At 34.1% G+C, this 27,307-nt stretch overlaps 1 protein-coding gene across 34 annotated transcripts in view; it reads left to right on the top strand.

Annotated features, from left to right (window-relative positions):
• Positions 1-23,736, top strand: part of LOC121325589 (calcium-activated potassium channel subunit alpha-1-like) — a 132,443-nt gene extending 108,707 nt beyond the window's left edge. For 14 of the 34 annotated variants that reach the window (XM_041268343.1, XM_041268369.1, XM_041268366.1 and 11 more), the window contains 10 exons: positions 3,913-4,036; positions 4,580-4,804; positions 5,485-5,677; positions 10,233-10,346; positions 12,466-12,596; positions 15,186-15,380; positions 15,707-15,825; positions 16,098-16,319; positions 21,637-21,665; positions 23,407-23,736. In XM_041268343.1, coding sequence (XP_041124277.1) covers positions 3,913-4,036; positions 4,580-4,804; positions 5,485-5,677; positions 10,233-10,346; positions 12,466-12,596; positions 15,186-15,380; positions 15,707-15,825; positions 16,098-16,319; positions 21,637-21,665; positions 23,407-23,558 — 1,504 coding nt within the window. In that variant the 3' untranslated portion in view covers positions 23,559-23,736. Of the gene's footprint in view, positions 1-3,912; positions 4,037-4,579; positions 4,805-5,484; positions 5,678-9,363; positions 9,580-10,232; positions 10,347-10,992; positions 11,077-12,465; positions 12,597-15,185; positions 15,381-15,706; positions 15,826-16,097; positions 16,320-21,636; positions 21,666-23,406 lie in introns of those variants that run through there. The other 20 variants (XM_041268346.1, XM_041268345.1, XM_041268342.1 and 17 more) reach the window with 4 other exon arrangements.
• The last annotated feature ends 3,571 nt before the right edge of the window (positions 23,737-27,307 follow it).

The following is a 27,307-nucleotide window of genomic DNA, read 5'->3' as shown; positions in this document are numbered from 1 at the left end:
GAAGTAATAATAATTCTTGGGAGTTATTTACACTGTTTTGATATGCTTCAAAGTGGTGTCAAAGTGTTGCGGCTTTAGGGTACTTCTTTATTCTACTGGCTCTTGGGTACTGAGATGACAGGTCCTCTGTACTAGGTGCAGGCTTTTTCAAGTCATAGCCCACAGCAAAACATCAAATTACCAAACAGAGACTAGCCTACTTCTATACAAATGCCTTTCCTACAGATATATTATACCATATATATTAAATACTTTAGTGTTACAAGGTGCATTTTATGTGCAATAGAAAGTGATGGTTTGAGGTAGCCTTAGGGATACTTTATTCTACAATGAGGAAAAAAAAGCTAGTGTATACTGTATCAAGTATGGTTTTTACAGGACTCTGTGCCTCAAGGCTTTGTAAATAAGTAATGATCAACAGATTGGCTGTGGGTTTTTGAAAAACATGCCTTTGTCAGTTTGTATGATGGGTAAAATTTTCAAAGCGAAGCCTGCTTTCATTGCTCGCTGAAGAGGGATTGAGGGAGAGAGCTCATCCCAAGCTAGCAGTGTCTGCTGAGCATTACACCAGAATATCTAAACACACTTTGAAAAATAAACTCAGAGCTTGCCTTTTCTTCGGTTTCAGCAGTGTCTCTTAAGATTTTAAGTTTCCACAAATGAAACTATAATAAGTATATCCTTTTAGTTAAGAACTTATGTGTTCATGTGACATAAAGAGCACATTTCTGCTGTGTATTTCATTTCACTAAGACAGTTGTGCCGTCACCTTCGTTCTGTAACGCATTTAAAAGTCAAAAGGATTTTATTACTCACTGCAGCACTTATTGTAAATGCTGTATTTGCAGTATGATTTCCATAATGATTATGTATGCAGTAAATACATGCTCCCTTTTATTTTGATACATATTCAAAAAACACAAAATACTGAAAACTGTAAATTAGTAAAAGGCCCTTATCAGTAAAATAAAGCACTTGTACTATTTACTGTTCTCATGACCTAACCATAAATTATCCAAATTAATGAATTATTGAATTGTGAAAATGGATAGTGTACTGTACCAAGGTACACATAGTTGAAAAACCAGTGTACTGCATGCAAAAATTCCATATATTTTCAGGGGTTATTGAGGAAAAATAAACAATGCCATTGATTTAACAAGTTCCATTACATCCCTATTTGAACTCCTTTCATGAAATTAATGCCATTGCTATGGATTTTCTGATGGTTCGTGGGACAGGTCTAATTGTAGAAAGTCACAATGCATTTGTTCAGATCCATCAAAGCTGTGGCACAAACGTCATGTCTGGTCCCCATGAGTAGCAGAAGTCGGCAGAGTCTGCTTGCGAAAGCCCGTTATCGATGACAGTTTGTGAAAGATAGCTATCTTGGCAGAGTGGTGCTGCACCAGTCATTGCAGCAAGGGAAGATTGAAGTGACAGAGGTCCATCGAGTGACTAGTGAAACATGCGGCACATAATCAAATATTCAGTCACGGTGTAAAAGCACTAAATGCTTTCTCTGTTATTAGCACCTGTACCGACTGCACACATCTCCACTAGGTGCATGTTAATTGACACATTTTGTTGTGATGTTTGAGTGAATCCAAAGGAAATTTTCAAAAAAGCACATACTAGTAAATCCATTTTAAATGCCAAATGATAATATTTGTATTATATTCATCTACTGCTATAGCCATAGAGCACTTCTCTCTAGAATCTTTATATTGATAATTTAAAAATAATGCATTTTTGTATATTGTAAAAAAAGGGCATGTTTAAGATCACATCATGTATGTAATTTGTTGGTTACTATATATTTATTTGGTGATTACTTACTAATCATCTGGTTACTGATTACATTACTTATATGGCTTCAGTTCATTGTTTTGTGGACAGTCTTTTCTGAAATACTTCACAGATTCATTGAGGAGTGGTCAGGCTTGAGGCTGCTCATTACTGTGCTAGAGAGAACCCCGTTCACCAGTATTGTCAAACTAGTTACATTCTAGTTTATAAGAACAATTGAAAACATACTACCAAAAGTTAAACCTATTCATGCTTAGTCTTGATTTACCTTTATTTCCCTGTAATTGTATTTCAGTTGACTGTTTAATAGGTGCAAATATGATGCAGTTTTCATTTAAAACATAAAGAAACAAGACAAAATATATTGTATTGTCTGGCATTTTTTAAAATTGTGTCCATTTTGTGAACTCCCTGTACTGCAAGCCTCTTCTTGTGTTCTGAGTGGGTAACAGGGAATTGTAGTTTTGTTTTCAGGAATCTTGATGCGGTTTATGTTTTTATTTATTCCATGTATCTGTATAAGATCCCCAGCATCATGCTTAATCTCATTCATATGGAGCCCCATGAATAACAGCAGCAAGGCTACACAAAAACACATACAACTAAGACTACATTTGACTGTTAATTGCTTAAGACCTTAAACAAAAACAATAAGGGTTCTTCTGTTCCCTTTACTTTAGTGCAAAAGATGTGTAGGAAACAGAGTCTGTTAAGTTGTAAAGGTTGAAAAGTAAAAGGCGGAATAAAGATGAGAGTTGTCTCCCCGAAGTGGCTTTGCTTGTAAGGGAATTTATAAGCTTGCTCCAGGCTATTACCTTAAAGGGCGTCTTTTTTACTACCCCCTCCAAGAGCATTATTATTATTATTATTATTATTATTATTATTATTATTATTTATTAAGATTTTCTTATAATCTTATTTTTGATTTCCCTCAATACCTGTCTTATATTGCTCTTATATGCAGTTGAACATGCTTTTGAACACGAACAGTGAAGTAGCAAAGCCGCTGCTGGGGGCTGTTTTATGGCCAGTGTTGCGCATAATAAAAATCAGCTGTTCATCCTGGTGATATGAATTAATCTGTTTGGTTGTGACACACTGCTAAAACTTTAATAGGCTTCAGTTTTGGAAAGCAAAATGTGATTGGGCAAATTGCTAAAATATTTAAAGTGCAGCCTGTTAAAGCTTTTACTGTGAAGAGCATCACATCAGAAGTTGTATGTGGTAAAAGCATGTAATTGGCTTTCCATTCTCATGCCAGTCAGTCAGCATGTTGTACTGTTTCCATCTCTTCCACTTCAGTGCTGACACTGATGTCAGCTCTTTGATAAATCCGGGGCTGTGGCATCTGGAATGATTCTGACAGGAGTAAACAACATTTAATGAATTATTTTCTGGAGTTTCTTTTGAAAGTAACTGATATTTTTATTTCTTAGATTTACTTGTGTGTGTGTGTGTGTGTGTGTGTGTGTGTGTGTGTGTGTGTGTATGTGTGTGTGTAATTGGTAACAGAAAACATGTATATTTAGTTGTTAACCATTTAAATTCAGGTAGAAAGAAATTATTAATGGTTTCTAAACACTATTAAAACCATCACAGTTGCAATACATTCTAGCACAATATAATAAGTGGTATTCATAAGAGCTTACTGAATACTCTGCTGGGACATATGAATTTGCTTTTAGTTATTTGACATGCTGCTCATTTTATTGCTTTCTTTTTTTTTTTAATAATTAAAATTGAAAAAACAAACAAATAAGGGGAGAACGCAGATGAAGCGCTTTCTCTAACTTACACTGGACCGAATTTCTTTGATAATTTCCTCCCAGATAACAGGATTCCTGTTTTCACAGTGCTGCTAATTACCAGCTGTCAAATCAGGGTGTAAACAAAGTTTATTCCAGTGTAGGACAAATAAGTATTCTTAAAATAAAAATGTATTTATAAGTAGAATTCCCAGCAACATTTTGAAAAGAGAAAATATGCAGGATATGATTGTCTATCTAGTATAGGATTCTTTTTCAAAGTCCCATATTTGTAAATTCATAATAACATGGTAAGTCCAATAATAACATGGCAGAGTCTTTATTTTCCTCTTTATAGGCATGATCCCTTGCACATTCCGGAAAATGAACAAGTCGAGAACATTGATGCTAATGTGAAAAAATATGACTCCACTGGGATGTTTCACTGGTGCCCATCCAAAGACATTGAGAAGGCTATCCTGGTGAGTATTACTGACTGGCAGCAAAGGGGCCAGCTCAAATGACACAACTCTCACAACATCATTGATAAATGTTCCATGTAGTGAAAACTGACAAGTATAGATACAACTGACAAACAGACAAACACTTGTAACTACATGCCACTAAATACACTCCACAATATATCAAGTGTGTGGGTATATTTTTGTTTCACCAATAATGTGACTGTTTCTCTAAAGGCTACATGTGTTACACACAGTATACATCTGCATTATACAATATAGATTCCTCTTAAACCCTTTGCTGCTTGAGCCAGAAACGATTTTTTAGTTAATTGGAGGAAATAGTTGGAAGGAATTGTGTCTTGTTTAAATCTTTATTGATATTGTGACCATAATGCAATGTTTTTGGTCAGGTATATATTAAGAGCAGTTTGTTGCTTTTAGAAATATTAGAACTGCCAGTTCTACATGTTACATTGCATGTTGCAGTATAGGTTTCAGATTTATGATAATGTAAAAGCGTATTGACAATGGTATACTGACAATATGTTCCCCCTATTTTAGACACGGAGTGAAGCTGCAATGACAGTTCTAAGTGGGCATGTGGTGGTCTGCATATTTGGAGATGTCAAGTCTGCACTAGTGGGGTTACGGAATCTTGTGATGCCTTTACGAGCAAGTAATTTCCACTACCATGAACTGAAGCCCATTGTGTTTGTGGGGTCTTTGGAATACCTAAGACGGGAATGGGAAACTCTACTCAATTTCCCCAAGGTTTCGATTTTACCAGTAAGTACAATTGAGGAGCCTTGTTTTGTTTGCAGGATCATGAATACACACTCTACTGATTTTATTTTTAGATCGAGCAAGTAACATATTTAGGAAAAATAGTGTGTTTTAAAAATTTTTTTTTTGTTTCCTCTGAAAACACTTTAATAATCTTGTGATTTTTAAAATTTTTCTGTATTAACTCTAGACAGGGATTTAATGCTTTCTTAAAATAGACTATATTTAATATATAATATATATATATATATATAATATATATATATATATATATATTATATATATATATATATATATTATATATATATATATAATAAAAAGATTTAAAACTTCTATAACGTAAAGGTATTTCTCAGTTTGAATTTTAAACATTGACAGGATTTGCCAGTGAATCAATATTTTAAACAGTCACATTTCCAGGCATAGTAAAGATGTAAAAGACTGACATGATCCCTACTTTTTATGCATGTTAGCAACAGCTTCACTGAGTATTTAAACTGAACCCAGAAACGCCGCTATCAGCACTAAGTATCCTTTAGATTAGTGCACGCCTCTGATTCCCCAGCACATAGTTAGATCCGCTGAATGTCACAGCATAAAAAGGAATACTTGTTAACTAATTTCCAAAAGATTCTTTCTCAATCTTTAATTTGTTTTTCTATTTTTTTTTTTCAATGCCAAAGGGTACACCATTAAGTCGGGCTGATTTAAGGGCTGTCAACATCAACCTATGCGACATGTGCGTGATCCTGTCAGCCAATCAGAACAATATCGATGATGCTTCGCTGCAGGACAAGGAATGCATCTTGGCGTCACTCAACATCAAATCTATGCTGTTTGATGACAGCATTGGGGTCTTACAGGCTAATTCCCAAGGTAAGGACTGCCCTATAGTATGCCTACAGGGGACAGGACCTGGCAAGAAGAATACCCTTCACTCAGTGATTGAAATAGCCTCAGATCAGTTTTTTTGACAGTTACACCTGCTGATTACTATGATGGTTTAAAGAATAACATACCTTTTTTTATCACAGTTACTGTTCAAGTGCTCAAAAATAAACGGCAAAGTAAATGACTAAGAAAGGTGGGACTGTCTTAACTGGAATACACTTCTGACCTCTTGAGTATTTCTTCATATTTGCTGCAATAATGCAAACCCTGACAAGTAAAAACATTTCCTGAGGGATATTGTTAGAATTCAGCAAAGACAAGAATGAAGTGTTATGCATCTGAAATAAAAGATCTGGTAGCAATTATGAGTATTAGTATATATTTCTATCCTGACTATACTCAAACAAATGTAGTTTAAAAAATTACTTCTACATCTAGGTAAACCTTTGACCTCCACACCTGGATTCACCATAGTTACAAAAAAGCAACAATAAGTCAGTGTGTAGGACTTGCATTGTAATGCCTGCATGTATCTAGTATGTAACTGGGGTTCATTTAATTAAATCAGCCAATGCTGTAGGTATGTTAAAAGTGGAACTTGTGTTTACAGGCATTCCATGACAAAGGGGGTTGGTACACTGAGAGGTAGTCAATGGCACACCCGTGTTTGATCATCCACTAGTCTTGGATTTTCCAGCAGTCTGATATTCATTATGTGTACAGTGTTTGTTTTTATAGAATGGCCCCTATAATAATGTGTTTTGTGTTTGTATGTGTGTACAGTATACCCAGAATCACAGCTGTTTTTAAAAGCATTAGAAGTTTGAGAAGTGTGATTAACTTATCAAAGACATACAGTATGTCACACCAAATCACTCTAGTAGCAAACATGGTAGCCTCTTGGACTATGTCATTCCTTTTTTTGAAAACTACACTGCACTTCAGAGAGCAATTTCCTCATTTTTGCTCCAAACCCCAGGGACAGGAGAGTGATGTACCTGGGATGTACCTGGCACAAAGTAATTAAATACAAGGATTCCTACAATTTTAGGGCAGACAGCAGCAGATAAAGCAATTGCAAGTTTTGTACGAAATATGTCATACCTGTGACATCTTTTTCGAGTGCTTAAAAAAAAAAAAAAAAAAAAAACTAAAAAAGAGATTTTTGAGTAACTTTACTCACTTTTATTGTTTATATATTTCCCCCCTAATATTTGCTTATGTATGCAACAAAGTAAATCTGCACACGATTGGGTTTTCTTTTTGTATGTGATTAGTTGTATTGTATGATGTCTCACATTGTTTATGCTGATGCCCCCTACTTACTTACTCCTTCCTAATAAGTGCTCCATAAACTTTCCTAAAACGTGATATTTTGTAATTATGTATACGCACAGGAAAGAACTAAAATTATATAATGGGATCATTTTTTCTTGAGACATGCCATTTTTTCCTGTAGAATAAAAACCAAAATCATTGAAAGTTTTAAACTAGTGTCTTTAGGAGTTAGCTTCATAGGCAACACTTGATATGTTGATTTCTCATTGTTTAACATGACAAATGTGCTGGGACTGATGCTATCTCTGAATGCATGTATTCGATCATCCAGATATATAGTATAAGAGGGCTATGCCTCAGTCAATTTATAAATATTTAACTTAGTCTCCCATAATTTACTGCAGGTTGGATATAACATTTGTTTTTTTTCCAATGGACAATATAAATTAAAAAAACAAAAACAACGATTACAAAAAAAAATAAAAACTGTTTATACATGCATAATAACTATAGTGCAATAAAAAAAAAAACCCTACTAACACTAAGTGACAAACACAAATAATTTAAATGTGTTAATGTATTCTAAATATAATTTATCACATATGTTAATACATATTAACATAATAAATAATAAATATTAACATAACAGTCTTCTGTGTGAAGTATGTACATGGTCTATATAAGTAACTCATCTTGAATAAAAGACCAACAATAGTTTACTCTCTCATGTCAATAGGAAGGTTTTTGATAGCATTATAGTTGAAATACGTGAAATACTTAAAATAACTTTACCATAATTGTTACAAGTTTTAAATTCACTTGCTTTTCAAAGCAATTAGCCAAATCTCAGAAGAAGAAAAAAAGTGTAAAAACATTTTATTGGAACACATACAAGGGTCACAGTCATTTTACTTTATTATTTTAAAGATATCCTATGGAACTCAGCATGTGTGGTGTCAGTTAATGCTCACTAATTGTCATTAACTAACCCGAATCCCAAAGCTGGTAAATGAACAGTTTCTTAAAATTTTAATGAGATAATTAGCTGTTCATAAAGCTGTTGTTTCATTTGTTGATTTATCAGTAATGTTATAATTGCAGGATGATATAATAAATCAGCCAACACTTAAGTGGGTTGTCGTGATTGGACAGGGCAACAGTGCTAGACATTGTCATTACATTTCTATTTATTTATTTATTTATTTGCCTCTTGATAATTCACCTACTACATTAAGCTATCATATATATATATCATATAATATATATATATATATATATATATATATATATACTATATATATATATAACTATTATATAATTGCCTTTTTTAATGAACATTAAATTAGTTTCAATACCCAAAAGGTCAAACATTTTCATTTTTATGTTTAACATTTTGCTTAGTGTAGCCATAAAAATTGGTCATTAAACTCTATTACATTAGAATATATTTGAAAACTGTAATATTATAATAACTTAAGTGTAGTTAGTACCTTATCTACAGGAGTAATAGGCAATGTTGTTTGATACACTGCTGTTACAGATTCTAACCCCAGCTTGTGAGATGAGTTTGAAGCTAACTGCTTGTACAAACAATCCTGGCTCTCCTGTACAGTTTTAACCATTAACAGTAAAATCAGTACTGTACACATAGTAACATTTCATTTAAGCACTGTATTTTTTTTGTAGTGTGGAGGATTTTTATAATTACTTACAAGACGTCTACAGGTATACTGTATGTCTACTTCCATGTTTTAGTTGCATAAGCAGTGAACTGCTTGAAATGGAAATACTGTCAGATATCTGAATACCTTCACATTTGAAGATACTGGTGTCCTTCATGTCTTATCTAATCATGTTTTATTAAATGAAAGTAAGAATTAGTTATAAGAAAAGTTATAATAAATTAGTTATAAGTAAGACATGCACATATGTTTAAAATAACAAAGCAAAATGGAATGAGAGTTATGTGTTTATGGTGTCAGGCTATGAACTGTATTTTGTATATACTTTTTAATTGCATTGATTATAATATAGCTGTAACACTTTCAGCTATAATGACTGCTGTTTGGCTCCAGGGACCAAAAGGGTGATTTATTGGAGCTTAATAGATTAAAAAAAAAAAAAAAAAAAAAAAGCCAAGTTAGGTCTCATGATAAAAGCCTAATCAAGTTATAATATGCATACATTTCACATAATTTTAAATTTACATAATTTCTATTTAAAGAACTACCAAATTAAATTTAATGTGTGTTAAATTCAATTGTTATAATCAAATGGATTTTATCCTTGGCAAGTGGCGGCCTTTGATTTGTCCCATTTGAGTATCCTTTCATAATGTATAAGATTTGACTTGGAAAATGTTAAGTGCATTTAAAAATCTTTTTAATTTGTAGATGAAGACAGACCACTTACAAGAACACAGTCTTCACATTTAAAAAAAAAAATCTTCATGCACTTGTGAGTTGTGTAGTTTGGGTTACTTTATTAAAATGGTTAATGTTTGGATCTGTGCTACCTTTTTTGTAAACAAAAAATGTAACACATAGTAATTAAGTGTGGCATAATGGTGACAGTTTTTTGTTTTCTATATAAAACGTGTCTCCTCTTATTTTACAGAGCGCATGCATATTCATTATGACATAGTAGCGCTTCAAAAAAATGATCTGTTTTGGTCAATTTGAATTTGCTATTTTTCTAAAACTTTGTGGCCTGAATTTTATTCCTTGCATTATGTTTGTCAGTTTAAAACTATGGCCTTGCTTTTTCTTTAGTCAGCATTAAATGATGGATGTCAAAATACAGGCAATGTATTATGCATATAGCATTACTGATTTAAGGTGTTTACTTGTAAGCTTGAAGAAATGCAAAAATGTCAAGTTGTGTGAATTCATACTCATGTCATGGGTCTGAATGGCACTATTTCTGATAAAAGGTTTTCAGGTTCCACTTCACCACTTTTGTGGTAACAAAATGAACAGCATATACATTTTATGTCTGCTAGCTGATGGAAGGCTGTACATTCTAAATATGACCTAACTGATCCTTGCATACAGAACATCCATCTCCCTTTTTGAAGTACCAGTACTCAGAAAACAGCAAAACAAATGCAAATAAAAATTAGCTGGTGTTTGTTAAAACTATTACACACTGAACAGGCAAACATTATTATTTTTTTATATGCATATACAGTACTGTATTAGGGAAGAAGCCCCACAACCATAGAACATGTTTATCTAAGCTTTTATAATGCATTTGCCCACAGGTTTTACACCACCTGGAATGGATAGATTCTCTCCTGATAGCAGCCCAGTTCATGGTTTAGGTCAACAGGCTCCCATAACTACAGGAGCCAACATCCCAATTATTACTGAACTAGGTAAGACAAGCTCATATCGGTACTGGTATGTGTATTCCTTGTGATTTATTTCATGCTACTACTACTAATAATACTTTTTCACAAAAACAGAGCATATATTAAAGGTTGTGATAAATGTAGTGCATTATGTCCAATACTGTAATGATCTGAGTGCCTGTATTAAAATTTGGAGCTTTGCAAATACACATTTTTGAATATGATCCATTGTTAGATATGGTCAAATTCTAGCTGTTAGACAGGGCTATTATAATTAATTTCCATCTGACCCACCTTAATCAAAAATTGTATCCTATTGAGGTTTTTAAATATTATTTTACCAGTGAAAGCTACCTTGGAACCGAGTTTCCCCCTCTGTGTTTAATATTTGGGCCTGGCATGCTGTTTTTTTTTTTTTAGTACAAGATTACAATTTTCTGAACAAATGTTTTCTTTTTTTTCAAATATGTTTTCCATGACATTTAACTGTACAATATTGTAGTATGCATTTAAATATAATCCCTCTGCAGCTTATCCTGTGCTTTTCTGTGTTTCTGTATTAGATGTGCTTTAACGGAGAAGTGGTGTTCTTCTATGTCCTTTAGTCTTACATGTCTCTTCTCCCTTGCATATTTTCCTTATCTCCCACAACACTGTTTTTCATCGTTAGCTAAACCTGTCAAAATATTGCCCTTGGTTTCATTCAGTCAGGAAAAAAACTGTGGAACGAACATTCAAATGATAACTGAACTGGGTAAGCAGTGGCTTTGTCCTTTACTGCAGTGTCATTCTGCCTCCTTCATCCGCTTTCTCTTGATTTATCTGGCTGCAATAGAGGGCTGCTCCCATGGCACCACTTTGAACACATTTTATTCTTGGTTCTGGTTGAAATTGACTGTCTTGTTTTGGCCTTTTTTAATGATTTTTCTCACAAAGCATCACTAGGCCTTTGATCACACTAGTCTGTCCTTGTGGCTGTTTCTATAGCATCTCCCAACAGTTCATCTTTCAGCCTAGGCCCTTTTCATCAGCTCCTTATCAATATGACTGATATTTCGTTTCACAGCTAACAGGAAGTCTGGGAAGAAATACAATTTCAAAAACAAAACTCAAGATCAAACCTTCCTTTAAGCTGATTTTTCTTTTTTTGGTAGACCTAGTCTCCAAAGCATAGGGTTTGAAGCTATGAAACAAAGAAGACGTTTTTGAGATGCACTTTTCAAATACAATGGGATTTCAGTGCTTTATCTGAAAATTAAGTCCAGTGGTGCTAGTAAGGGCCCTAAAAACGGTATCACAGCAGACCAAACTACATTTTCTATGGAGACGTGTTCAATATATACTCCTCTTTAGACTTTATAAGAGATAACTTGCCATAGACCAGTTAAGTTAATTTATTATTGCATTAAAATAGTAAATATGGTAATCTGGAACCTGCAAGTAATATATTATAAGCAGCTGAAAAAAAGAAGAAAAAAATAAACCTTATAAGGTATTTCTTTAACATTGCTGTATACCGTGTTGTACTATTGCAGCAGTACATTTTTCAACATAATCCTGATTGTTTTTATATTTATTTACACATCCTGGTTATTAAATCAGATGGGGAATAAAACCAAAAACATTTCTCATCTTTCAATTTGGAACATTTGAGAATTTGTCTTATAAGCACCCTTTGTATCCAGGTCATGCTCCCTCTTGCATCACTGATCACTTTATTCTTCTCTATAGTTTAGTTTTCCAGTTTGTTTTACGTTACCCAAGTTTCAGTTGCAGGCGCACAATTTGACTCCTTCCATAAAGCTTTCTGGTCACTCTGTGAAGTAAAAAGACCAATTATTTCTATTACCTGCAACAACAGAGGGTATGAATGCCTGTTATTGCTCCAGGAAGTGAAACAAAAGCATATATATTTTTTAAAACTTCCAGATCAGAAAGTGTTCTTCTATGCTTGTCTTTCAGTTACTGGCATGAATTGCTTATTACATGTCCAACATTTCTTGTCTTCAGCGTATAGAGTTCAGTATTTATGGTGTCTCACTCCCCAAAGCATGAAACTTTTACAGACACTTAAAAGACATAATAACATTGTATGTTCCAGGCTGGCTTGTTAATTATGTTTTTTTTGTTTTTCCTTCTCCAGTAAATGACTCCAATGTTCAGTTTTTGGACCAAGATGATGATGATGATCCTGATACAGAGCTGTATCTTACTCAACCTTTTGCTTGTGGGACAGCATTTGCCGTCAGTGTGTTAGATTCCTTAATGAGTGCAGTAAGTTTAAAATAAGAAACTGTTACATTCAATGTCATTACAAGGAGTTTCCAAAGACTAGCAAAGAGCAAAGTTTAGATCCAGTACATACAAATGGAACGCACTGAGTTTTCACAGTGTTGCTTGAGGAGCTTACTTTGCTAAAGGCAGGAGGGGAAGAAAATAAAGCATTACACTTCACACCAAGGACACACACACATATATTATATTATATTTATTATTTAAACACATTAGATACTTCTTTTTTTAAAAATAAACACTGCATAAAGCTCCCTCCAGTGACATACTACAAAATCCATACTCTATTGAAACCCTTCACCATTATTATGACTAAAGGGTGATAATTGTATTGTGCACATTAAAGTGAGTGATAATTAGTTTAGACACCAAGCTTTAACCACTGATAGGCACGCCATTTATTTTTCAACCTATTTTTTCTGGCCTGAAACAAGAAGATGTCATGGTATATAATGCTAAGTCCTTATCTAACTTACATTCTGTCAGGATACTTGACTTCTTTTCTCACACACTTGCTAACAATACTCATTACGTGTTCTAATTCTATAACTTTTCCACATAAATGCCTGTTGATGTTTATTTTAAGGTAATTCTGCACTTTCCATGGCTTCCTGAAGTTAAAAAAAGTCCTTTCCTTTCGTTAAGACTCCATAGCTTCTTTAATTTCCAGTAAACTTAAAGTATGTTTTGTGCAGCTTATCATATTGACGTTGTATGGTGTAATCTTTCATAACTGCAACCGTTGCACTGCACTTGCCTTGTCAAAATTATTCCATGAAAAAATAATCATCTGGTTAACGATTTTAAAATCTTCTGGGTTCTGCCTCCACCTTTTGCTTCCATGACATCTCCAACTACTTTTTTGCTATTGATTTTAAATTTGACACAAAGTAAAATAAATAGTTTAAACAAGCCTTCGCTTAGCTACGCTAATCAAAATTATGTGTGCTGTGTGCATGAGGAAACTGATCCTATGTGCTATTTGATTGGCTATTTTACTACCTCTGTGAGATGTGATTGGCTCAATGGGAATGTCAGTCATACAATGCAGACTGCACATGTTGAATTCAGATGTTATATTAAAGAGGTGGGTTGTTTTGAAGAAGAATTCCAAAACTATACAGTACAACTCAATTTTAGAAACGAATTGGCAGGTCGTATGCATTTTTACATCGGAAAAGGAATACATGGTAAAAATAAAAGGTAAGCAGTGCAGTTTCACTTTGCATTGCCTTTGCCTGTCCCGAACTGAGTGCTGTGTCTGTTGTTCGCTCATTTTCGGTCACTCTAAGCCACCTCTACCTTCACAATGAACTATTGACCAAAAGATATGCCAGAACTGCTGGGGCTTTTGATATCACAGTGGTCACGGGTAAGTCTTCATCATTATCATGCACATTAAATTATCACTCACAATACATGTAATGTGCACTCTGTGATATGTAAATTAGCCAAATACTGTGCATGTAAATTAATGCGTTCTCTGTTAGTAAATGTGGCACAAAATTTTGATTTGTCGCACACGTTAGGCTCATTACATTATGTGGGCACCAACTCCAATTTAGTGCCCTTTCGTAAATGAGGCCCTATATGTGTAAAACAATTACACAATATTATGTTGTATCTTAGAGCAGCAAATAGAACAAGGCATTAAACTCATTCAGCGAATCTGTTCTAACACAACTCTGAAGAACAAAATAAATGAAAAGTATAATTTGCAGTTATGGTCACAGTTTATGTTTTTCTTTTCCAAGCGCCTGCTTAACCCTCCGAGTCTCACTTCATTTCAGCATTTACAGCAGTTCAGAGTTGCGCAGAGCTCACCTTGCTCTGTCTGTATTGGGACTGGATAAATACAGACATATTTTTTAAAATATCAAAACTAAGCGTACTATAAAAGTTAATTGACTCTAAGAGTTATTACCTTGTAACACACCACAACAACACTGTTATCTCTTAAATATAACTGTTTGATATGTGCCGAATTGCACATTACATACAATTTATATTTCCTTCCTGTACAAGATTGTGTGTTCAAAGCTATAAACATATTGATGCATCTGTCTTTAATAAGCAGTCAGATATTTAAGTATCATGTCATCCTTGTAGCCTAGGGATTTAAGGTGGCCAATTGGTATTCCTAACTAATTTGTTTCAAAATAAAATATAATTGATGTCTGCTTTCTCCTGCCCTATCCTGTAAGGTACAAATTGTGCTACATTGGATTGGCAGCTAGAACTACAGCCTTTCACATAAGTGCAATCCCCATCTGAATTTCTGAAAGTAAAATGAACACAGTGGTATTACAGTAGTTGTCATACATCTTTTTAAAAATGTTATTCTTTCATGAAAAGCAGACCCAATCAGTGTTTAAAAAGGATACCGATGATGCCAAATGGGAAAATAAGAAAATTCAATAATTGGCGTATGCTGTCTTTTCACTTGCCACACAAAAATATTTGAAGAGACAGCAGTTTAAATAACAGAACTTTAGATAACTTCCAATTTGAATGTCTTCAATTGTGACTTTTAATGGTGTTTGTTTAATGATTGTTCTTTTATCTCTGCAGACATACTTCAATGATAATATTCTCACATTGATACGGACCTTAGTAACAGGTGGAGCTACACCAGAGCTGGAGGGTCTTTTGGCTGAAGAAAATGCGCTACGTGGTGGCTATAGCACACCACAGACACTTGCAAATAGGGACAGGTGTCGTGTTGCACAGTTAGCACTATATGATGGTCCCTTTGCAGACTTGGGGGTAAGAGAACATACAAAAACCCTCTTGTTAATATGCATGTATGTATTATTATAAGCATGTGTATTTATAGAGAATCTTTATCGTGTGCTTCTTTTCAAGCAGTATTTTGGCACAGGTGCAGTAGTATATTGAGTGTACAGTACATACCATACAGTAGTTCTGGAAAGTTGGAAATCTGGGCTTAAGAGAAATAAGTGCCTCGGTTCTTAAAGACACTGTTTGTCTTCAGCGTGGAAATATAAATACCATTGTGTTAAGTAACTATTTTGAATTAAACGATCTTGTGGTACAAAATATGAATGGCAACTTTTATTTTTGTTTTTCAGGAGGGTGGCCGCTATGGTGACCTATTTTGCAAAGCATTAAAAACTTATAACATGCTGTGCTTTGGAATTTACCGATTAAGAGACGCACATATAGGTGCAAGTAGCCAATGCACTAAACGGTAAGTCACATGACACTAAGACACATGTTGGCTTCGACCACACAACATCTCCGAGCAGCAACATTTTTGATGCTGCGGATTTTGAATTTGAACCCCCAGAGCCTGGTAAAGATACATGTATGTAAACTTAAACTGGACTGCTTTTATCACCAGTATAGACATATGATGCCTTTTTATATTTACTATTAGGTTTTAATGTTCTACGCATGTTAACACGGTCATTCTGTTGCTGGTAAACTTAAAGATAATCATTTATTTGTGTTTTGTTCCAGGTATGTTATTGCCAACCCTCCATACGAGTTTCAGCTTGTCCAGACAGACCTCATCTTCTGTTTGATGCAGTTCGACCACAACGCAGGCCAGTCACGAACAAGTTTATCACATTCTTCTCATTCCTCCCACTCGTCCAGCAAGAAGAGCTCATCTGTCCACTCCATCCCAACAGCAAATAGGCAAAACCGCACCAAGACCAGGGATTCACGAGAAAAACAGAAGTACGTGCATGAGTAAAGGTGTTTGATGTTCTTTTGTGTGCATGACACTTTTTATACCTACCGCCTGACATTTGCATTTATTAGAGAACACTCTTTGTTTCATGCAGTTTGTGTTACTTCATGGTTGTGCATTTTCATGGTAGTATGCATGTGGTCATTGTTTTGATTTCAGCATCACATTGATCATCGCCATCCCCCTTCAACACAACAGCAACCATCCAGATAGATTAAAAAAAAGTAACAAGCATAAACATTATAAAAGAACGAAAACGAGAAGTTCACAACAGAAACTTTATGTAATAGATTTTTGGAAACCTGTCATTTTAAATTCTGGTAATTTTTACTGCATTCAGTTGCTCCTAATCATCATGAAGTTTAACTGCAGCATAATGGAAACTGTTCTTTTTATTGCGTTTTCACACACAACACCATTTTACTCCTGAAGTTGTTCTTATGCACCTCAACTAATTCAACACATAGGGCAGTTGTTAATAATAATAATAATAATAATAATAATAATAATAATAATAATAAAAAACACTGGACTGTTGCATTTAATAGCACAATACATTCTGTTTGAACTGCACATGAGTACTGTACATCTACCATAAACCAGGATGTTTATACAGGGAGTAAGGAACATACATGTCCGATGCAGATACTGGATCACGTTTACTCTGTTTTACATTAGAGAGACAACTGCCTTTAAAAAGTACTTGAACTAGGTACAGCACATGCAACAGAGTCAGACATGTGTATTACCCCATATACAGCCCAGACATGTCTACACAGCTCTCCACTCTCCTTGCCACTGAGAGATATTCCACAGAGTACGACCCAGTTTGTGACGCAAATAAACTATTTACATTACAGTAGCAGTAACTCAGTTAGTAAAGGATTATTACACATGTACAGTATCTCCTGAAATGTGATATATAAAGTGAAATACAGCTTATTATAGACATACAGTCACCACTGCTTAGAACAAGTGCATTTGTGTTAATGTGATTCATCTGCAATAAGCAGTGGACGGTATAAACTTATAACCTGACATTCAAAATGTCCCCCAGTCACCGGTACAGTAATCAAAACAGACAAGCGTGCATGCTGTTAAAATCTTTATTAAGTCACTCACTACACCAATAAAAAAGGTGTATTAAAACCATGAATGTACGCATTCGCTGCTGAGTGACAGGCGGGAGATTGAGACGGAAGTCGAAGTTGGCACGCCCCGCAGACAAACAGGATTTATTTACATATTGTAGCACTGAGCTGTGAGGTTTCCAGGATATAATGAGAAAGACAACAGTTGTGGTTCAAAGCAGTAGAAAACCATTATATTTATTTATTTATTTATTTAGCTTTTAGTGAACAACGGCTCTCATTTCTCTCCTTTCACTCATAAACTCAACCTCTCTTAATTCTGGCTCTCAATTCTCCCACCAGATCCCGCTTCTCTCTTTCAAACTGTCATCTCCACACACACACACACACACACACACACACACACACACACACAAGTCCCTCCCCCTTCCCCACTCATTGGTCAACAAACCCTATCTCTGACTGGTCGTGTCAGACCTGTCCCCACCCCCCTCAGTGACACACTCAAAAAAGTCTTTCAGCTCTAAGTCACACAAGCACCAAAACACACAGAGAGCACTAATAGATCTGAACAAGATTAACCCATTTTATAAACACACATTATTTACAGAGTACTCCCACCCCCTTCTCCAGTCCATAATCAGGTCCATTCCCACATTGTCCCCAGATTTTTGAAGCAACGTTGCATTGTTTGCTGACTGACAGAGTTCCAAGCATGCTTTAGCATGCACACAACATCTACAGAGACATTTTATTTACACTGAATTTTAGTGCTGATACTCATCGCTTTTCTCTTTCCAGCCATGCTTGCTTGCTGTTGCAGTCAGTGTTGTTTTTTCAAACTGTAAATAAACCTGACACTGCGTACAGGGATTAAATAGCCAAGGTACAGTAGAAGGGTAACCACTCAGTAATAAGGTGCAAACAGCTGATTGATCGATCTGTAAAGCTTTTTTTACTACAGTAAAGTGCTGCCTTTATTATTGAAATCTATGTGAATGGCAAGGTAATGAGGGGAAAACAGCTGATTTGTGGATTAATAAGAGCGATTGCTACAGTATAAGCAGTGTGTTTGTTATTTAAATCTATGTGAACAGCACATAACGAAGTCCAAACAGCTTTTTTCCCAAACTATACGGTGTGCGTAACACAGTATAAGCAATGCCTTTGTTAATGAAATCAATGGGAATGGCAAATGGCAAATGCTATTTGTCCGATATAAATGGCTGCCCGAATTAACCATGTGTGGTGTAAGTGGTGGAGAATGTATTTTGTAATAATTGCATTAAACATTTTCTATATGGCAAGCTCCAGTTAAAAAAATTAACAAATACAGGTTTTATAATTTACTGTAGTCCTTTTTTTAATTTGATAAAATGCACTTTTTAAAATTATATATATATATATATATATATATATACCCCAATGGAAATTTATAATTTCTAGAAATTTCTCGAAAATAAATACTTAAGAAAAAATCTTTTATAGTAAAAATTTATGAAATAGAGGTCTACAATTGCATGTACATTGCTTGTCTACCACAAGCTTCTCTTGTGTAGCCAATGCAAATACAGTAAATCTTTACAGACAGAGGGTGATTGCAGGTGGAATACACACAGAATCCCACCCATTTTGAGGCTGCATGTTAGCCAATAGCAGTACAGTAGACCTTTGAAAGCATGACGTAAGTAAACTTTTTTTACTTTTACAAAATTACAGGTAGGCTTAGCCAGTGTAGCCTCTTATGTCAAGCCGCCACTGGTGCGTGTGTGTGTGTGTGCGCGCACGTGTGTGTGTATATGTTACACTCTATAGTCAGGAGTCAGTCAGTGACTGACAAAAATAATCATTTGATGAGACAGCTTCTTTGGTCTTTGAGTAAAGTGATATAATCAAATTGCAAAATGTAAAATACCAAACAAGCAAAGAATGACATTAAAGGCAGACAAAAGCATTGCACACGAATTGCAAGTCATTTTTGACAAAAGATCTTTTTAGTCAAAGATTTTTGCAATGGTTCAAATATGTGATTTGCCAACCAAAAATATAATTTGAAAGGGAGCAATAAAGGGGAGGAGTAACAGAAGGTAGAGGGCATGCCAATATGAGTGGCTGGGAGGAGACTCCCTCGGAGACAGGCAGGGAATGAATGCAGTTCAAGTTACACGATGATAAGCTTCAATAGAGAAGACAGTTAGCATGACTCACAGTAATAATAAAACGAGAGAAACAATTATAGAAGTTAATGAACAAATAAAATGGTAAGTAACTGACACACATTTAAGACAGTAATAATAAAAATATTTATTTTTATATAACACATTTCATAGTGGACCACCATCACAAAGCACTTTACAAGATACAAGACTAGGGTGTGTGAACTATACATCAGTGCAGAGTCACTTACAACAGCATCTCACCTGAAAGATGGAGCACAAGGAGGTTAAGTGACTTGCTCGGGGTCTAGTGAGTCGGTGGCTGTGCTGGGATTTGAACTGGGGACCTTCTAGTTACAACCTGTTTCTTAACCCCCTGGACCACGCAGCCTCAAAGAGAGAAATACACACAGTAATATTTAAACAGTTAGAGAACAACGTGAGTGAGTTAGAGACACATGAAGACCGTTTGAGAAAGAAACACATACAGTAGGAATCTAACAATTAGAGAACTATTGTTTTACTACTGATAAAATCTTAGAGGGCAGTTTCGAAATAACCAAAGAAAACAAACAAATTACACCAGAACTGTCCTGAAAGAAGGGCGTCAGTGTTGTTTTTTGTGAGTTAAGGAGTGTGAAAGATGAAAGCATCACTTTAGTGTCTCCACCACGCTTTGTGGGCTGCAGTTAATTGCAGGAAGTGTACACAGCATGATCTTTTTTGTGTCAAACAGGATTGTATTATTGTAGGCCTAGTTAGTTCACGACATTATAATTTTAGCAATTGCAAATAAAATAAGTAATGTTTTCGAAGCGTGTTTCACAATGAAACCAAGTAGTATTGTGTGACAGCAGGATTTTCCAGTCTTGCTGTATTTTAGTCTAAAGCAGTTTTTGAACAGTATGGTGTACTGTATGAGATTCCATTGACATTCTGAAGATGTCGCTCTGCTATTTTTACAAACTGATTTCGTATTTTAGACTTTATTATTGTATTAATTTGAATGAATTGTGCACATATTTGCAAAGTGGAGGAATACAGTAACAAAAAATAAAAAAAAATAAAAATAATGTTCTATAATGTTTTGTGCCAAGTTGTATTTTAAGAGAAAACAATGTGTAATGCTGTGAGTTTCAACTCTTCATATCACACTTCCCACATTGTATTATTTTTTTGAGGTGGGCTTGTGAAACTACTCCTGAGCATGAAGGATGTGGATGTTTTGAAGTGCTTTTTTCTTCACCATTATAAAAAGCTTTAAACAACTATCTGTTTAGAGATATTTGTATTTTTCACAACTGATTTTAGCATGAGTTTTAAAAGGCTTGGTTGTTTAGATCTGTGCAACATCTTTTCTGACATGATCAAATTAAATAAATGTATATATATTTTAAATGTTATACTGACCGCTTTTTACAATGTAAATAATCTATGGTGCCTTGCATTAATACATTTTGCACCATAGTTCCAGGAATGTGGTATCTTAGAATTCTATTAAAATTATATATATATTCCTATTATGTTGATGTCACCCAACATGTATATCATCATTGCACCTATATAAATGAGTGGCATATTAAAATTACTTCTTGTACATTTTAATTTTATTAAAACAATGCATATACATGTTTAATTCAAGAAAAGTTTTAATTGTAAATGCAGATATTACTCTGCCCAAACATTAAAGATAACAATCTTCTTCATGAACTAAAATGATATTCTAACCAAGATGCATCCTTGATTGAGAATGTCTTGAGAAAATACAATTCTTGAGTATGTGTTGAGGCCAAAAAAAGTCTATGTAAACTAGTTATCTTTAATTCAAAAAGTAAACGAAGTATATATTCAATCAATCTTTATTTTATGTAGCACCTTTCATAGTGGACACAAAGTGCTTTAACTATTAACTGTACTCCATAAATATAAATAACAACAAAACATTATTTAAAGCTTGATGGGCAGTGTAGGAAACGGTCATGTCAATGAATGTGTTTAAATATAAAATTTGTATGAAAACAATGTAAAACTTACATAGCTTACTTCTTTTTCTAAAGTGCAACAAGGATGAATAGAATGGGCCAAGGTATGAAAGTTAATGATTATGCATGCCATAGCAACTGCCGGGGGTTTCTATCGTAACTTTGTCCTGGTGAAGAATAGTGAACTATAAAGATGAGAAGAATTATATGAAAAAATCCCTTCTTTTTAATTTTTGCTTTCTAAGCCAAAGCAAACTGGCTCGTTATGTCACCATAACATTGCATGCGGCTGGGAATATGTTTCCCTTGTAGCCAATTACATTTCATAATTAGTCCACATAACTTATTTCCCTCCATTTTAAGATTGCTTTTTTTAAAATCCAATGAACCTGCTTATTTTGTTTTTATTACTTTTTATTTATTATTAACAGATACATCGTCAACATTTTGTTTAATTGTGTTGTTTAAACAAAATAACTTTGCTTTGTGTAAAATTAACTGTTGTGTGATTGCACGTGTGTGTGTTGAAGTCTAAGTTTACAAAACAGAAAATATCGTCGGTGTCACAGATGGGCTTGGACAGTATTGTCAATTATAATATTTTTCAAATCTGAAATTCAGTACCGATATCACTGAGCAAGACAAATCATCATACTGTAAATTATCTAACTTGAACAGTTTTGACAAAGAATATCGTGCTTGTATCTTGTCCAGGTGATGGTTTAGGCCAGCGTTAAACATTCAGATGTTAAATCTCCAGTGAACCTTGGGTACTAATGAAGAGTTTGTTTGTTTTTTAGGTTTTTTTAACTACAATTTTTTTCAGTAATCGTTGACCGTACAAACCTTGGGAAGTTCAAATTAAATAAAGAATGAGTTTACAACACTGATATATTTGATGACTGTAATAATATTAACAGGGTGCACACAATTTAAATGATTCTCATCCATGTGTTTTTCATGCTATTTGGTTTCCAAGTCTTATTGTTTCCGTTTTTTCATTTCATCCTACAAACTTATTTAAGTTTGAGCTCAGCTTGTGTCATTTGAAATATGTTCTCTACTAAAGACCATTAAAACATGCTTCTTGGTAGTTCCTCATAGATGTTTTTTACATTACTAATATGTGATTAGAGGTAAGGAATTGAGAGCTTCCCTACTGCAAATGAATTGCTGCAGATAATGAGGTGTAATGATTCTGAGGGGGTATTTTTTCATTACAGTGAAACTTGCACATGTTGAAGGCAAGACAAATAATGAAATACTTTTAGTCTCATATTGGTGATGCAAAATATAATTGCGTGGAACTAACAAAGCATGTTTTTGTTGTCTTTAGTAGAGAAAGTATTGTATTGAACTTGCTGAGCTTAAACTTTTTAGTAAATGCATTGAAAAAACTAATTCAAAACAATAATTGGAAACCAAATGATAGAGGTGAGAGAATTGTAAAATATAAAATGTTGTACACTCTATAACATTTGTGTGCCAGAGTTTAGTTCAGAAAATAATATGTTAAATGTTAAATGTCTGCCGATTAGAATCCTATAGCATTTAACATTTAACATTTGAACATGTCTAACACTAATTCAGTGCACATTGGTAGCAGTAAAAGGTAACTTGTATGAATGCATACAGTATACGGGTATCCATAGTAGCATTCTTTTACAATTACTGTATTTACAAATAGTGTATAGTATTATTTTATATTCAAGTGAAATATCCACACAACCAGACTTTTTCTGTACAGCTGTTATTCAGGAGGTTCTGCCCTATTAAGAAATATGCAAGACTGACACATTTCCTTCTTCCTCCTTGTCTGTTTTGTACTATGTTGCTGTTTTGCAGAAAAGAAATGGTTTACAGATGAGCCAGAAAATGCCTATCCACGGAACATTCAAATCAAGCCCATGAGCACTCACATGGCCAATCAAGTAAATCAATATAAATCTACAAGCAGCCTGATTCCACCAATCAGAGAAGTTGAAGATGAATGCTGAGTTCCAGACCCTTGGTGACAAATGGAAGTTGAGACATTCTATATGAAGTATGATGCAGTGTTGTTGTTCTTACCTTGCTTGGTAAACCACTGACAAAAGATCAAGGATCTAAATATCTTCACAAAAAAACTAGTAGGGACCCTCTTACATGTACCTTTAATATTATGCTTCCATATATATATATATATATATATATATATATATATATATATATATATATATATATATATATATATATATGACAATCAAATTAGCATTGTACAGCCCCTAGCACTTTAACTATTTTTTTTTCATTAGTAGAAAAAAAAATTGTTTAACTTCCTTCCTGTAATTCTTTGCAATAGTACTGCTCTTTTGTGGCCAGTCTCCATATTAACCCAATTTTGGAAAATGATGGTCACTAAAGTGAAAGTAAAAAGGATAGTTTCCAAAGAACGTCAAAATAGAACATATATGTTTATAATATTTTGTTCAGCATTATATAAACACTTATCATAACCCATATTTTACTTTTTTTTCTCTCTCTCTTTGCGTTAAACTGGAGCATCAACATGCTTAAGTACCTGATATTAACAAAGTCACAGTGAGACAATATGAAAGGCAGTTCTTTGTCAATTCACTGTACTATAAGATCCAGAACAAGCCAATCATTGTCTTGCTTTATTGGTAAGGTACAGAAATAGTTTGCAAATACTCTTGATTGTTATACCAGTATCATATAAACCCCTGCCAGAATAATTAGAACACAAAATGTGTTGGCTTTGGCTGACATAGCCAGTACAGAACTAGAATGATTATAGAGGTATTACATACCTGCTGCTTAATACAAGATGACCCGCCATGGTTGTCTTTTAAAGTCCTTCAGTCTATGCAGATTGCCAGGTTGTGAGATTCTGTGAAGATGGCCGTATACACAGAACTAAGCCATGGTTTGTTTAGTTCTTTATATTGCTTTGTAGAGCATATTGCATGAATTTGGCTTTTAAAAGCACAATAGCAATCTAAGTTTGCTGGTGTTATTCAATGGGGTTGATGTCCAAGCTCAGTAGAGGACAGTCAATGTAGCCTATGCAGTGCTTCCCATGCATTGTCCATTATGTCTGGTGGTAGAACCAAGCCTGTGTGACCCTAGACACTAGCTTTTCACCAGGTGTATTTTGGGTATTTTGGCAGCAGAATGGACAACATTGACTGTGAAAGACTTCACATAGTCTGGAAATGAACTCCAATGATATCTGGCTGGGTACAAAACAGACCCTAATTCATCTTGTAACAGCTACAGTACAAATACAGTGGTGGTCATGAATGTTGCAAGTTTTAGCATCAAAATATGGTTGAACTATTACAATTACTACTTTCTAAGATTGTATACATTGCAAACATACACTGTAACCATTTATTTGAAAATGGCTGCATTTGCCTTATGATGCATTAAACACTAAAGCAAGATTTAAGCACTAAACAAAAATGTTCCAAACATTACACTTTCAATGGACAGCTAAATTACTTTAAATATACCAGTGATCTCTTCAGTGGGTCTTCTTGGGTCCTCCTTTGGCCTTAATCACTACCTGTCACGATCTTGGCATGGAGGCAATAAGTGCTTGGATATTCTCTGTGCCAAGCTCATGATGTTATTTATAGATCAGGGTTTTTAGTGCTTATCTTCATACTAGGCTTATTTTAACAGTGTTTGACCATAGTTAGGTGATAAAACTACAGTCCTCATGTACTGTAACGTTGCATATGTAAATATACATTTCAAATAGTTCCTTAAATATAAGGAGGTTTGACAGTACAAGGATTTGTATGGTGATGCACTATTCATGAAAACCACTGTATGATGTTAAAGTTATTCTGGCAAGAATCTGTACATATGGTACTGTATATTGCAAAATAAAGGCATTCCATGTCTCCAGTATTGCTGCAGAAAACTGACATTTAAGGTGTTCAGCCTTAAATAAAAATAGAATCACTCAGCTGTTGCTACTACTCATAATATCAAGAGTTACTGAAATCCATATATTCCACCAAATATACTTATTTATTCATTTTATGTGAATTTACTCTCCAAATCAGTATTGCATTTTTAGAAAGACTCATTTTATAAACTTTTAAAATTAATTATATTAAAACCTATAGTAATTAAGGCATTTAAACTGACAATATAGTCACTGACAGACACTTCCACAACCCAAGAAATATTTTTAAGTCTGAATATATACATGATTTTGTTATACAAGTTGTTTCGAGCTTCCTGGCAGCCTGTGTAGGTGTCTGTGATTGTATGTACTTTCATTTAAATTGGTTTCCTTTGAGTGTTGCTGGGCATAAAGTGGGGCTGAATTAAAAAAATATTCTGCAGCAATATAATTATAACACATTTTAGAAAAATTGTAACAAAAAAATTATAATCTCAAAAAATATGTAAACATTAAACTTCTCTGGATTAAACATGATGTAACTCAAACAAACCTACAAACTGCATGTAGATGGAAAACAGCTCTTACTGTTTTTTAAGGGTAGGATTTTATTTTATTAGTTACAGGTGTTTGGCCTAAATTAGGTCTCATTTAAGGAAGAACACTTGAGCATTTCAATTTACATAAGCATATATAATATTCCACATCATATAGTAAAAAAAGTGTCACAGCAAACACCATTATTGTCTCCCAGGGTCATAAGCATTTAGAAAATAGATAAGAATTTTATTGCAATATTTTCATCATGAGTGGATAAAAGAACATGCATAACAGCTGAAATTGCTGTGTACATTCTGTCCATTATAGACTACTTTTTTTTTTTAAGCAAAACTATCTCAGCTTTATTGCCTGTCTACTGGCTGTGGTATGAGTATGTCCATACTGCAACTAAATAGGCTTTGTTCTGGAGTGAGTTTCTGAATTGTGATTACCTTGTTGTTACATTTTGTAGCAAGTAGATATAAAAAGAAAATGTGAATATAATGTATGTATAATTGGATTGATTGTTGATAATATACTTGCTAGATTGAAACGATTCAACAATTTAAAATACTTTACCCATTTTATGGTGTCTAAATTAAGAAAAAAAAGAAACTCAGCTATTTATTGATTTTTTTTTTTTTTTCATTTGACTTAATTTTTATTTCTACTCCTTTTTCTAGAATGAACCATTGCTGTTGCAGAGAAATGTTCCCATATACATTGTGCTGTATGTGTTTAATACATTACAGCAGGTACATCTGTTCATTTCAAAAAGTATTGTTGGAAATTAGCCATTTCCAGAATGCAACAGTAACAGTGGCATCTATTTAAGCAAACAGCAGTGATTTAGAAAACAGCCAAGGGGTTTAATCAGTTAGTATCAGTGTTTACTTACATTCCATATCTGTCTGTTTAATGTTAAATAATAAAGGAATGTTAGTTAGTTGCTTAAAAGCAAAAACAAAGCACTTGCCTACATTCTTTTTAACTGAACAGAAAAAAACGCATCTCATACTCACAAACAATGAGTTAAATTCAAAATTCACTGTTCATTTTCAGTAATGCTTGTGTTTCAGCAAAATATACATATCTTCATTTATTGAACTGTTACAAAAGACACCTAGTAAGAAGATAAGTGAGAAGGAGACCCTGATTTGGCCATGGCATCATATACTGGCATAGAGAATATCCAAGCCTCAATTGTCTCTATGCCAAGTCAGTGTCAGGCATTGATCATGGCTAATGGAGGACCCACAAAGACCCACTGAAAACAAAATCACTGGT

The sequence above is a fragment of the Polyodon spathula genome, chromosome 13 (assembly GCF_017654505.1).
Source record: "Polyodon spathula isolate WHYD16114869_AA chromosome 13, ASM1765450v1, whole genome shotgun sequence".
Lineage (NCBI taxonomy): Eukaryota > Metazoa > Chordata > Actinopteri > Acipenseriformes > Polyodontidae > Polyodon > Polyodon spathula.
The sequence above is the reverse complement of the archived record's forward strand: the minus strand, read 5'-3'. Positions and strand labels throughout refer to the sequence as shown.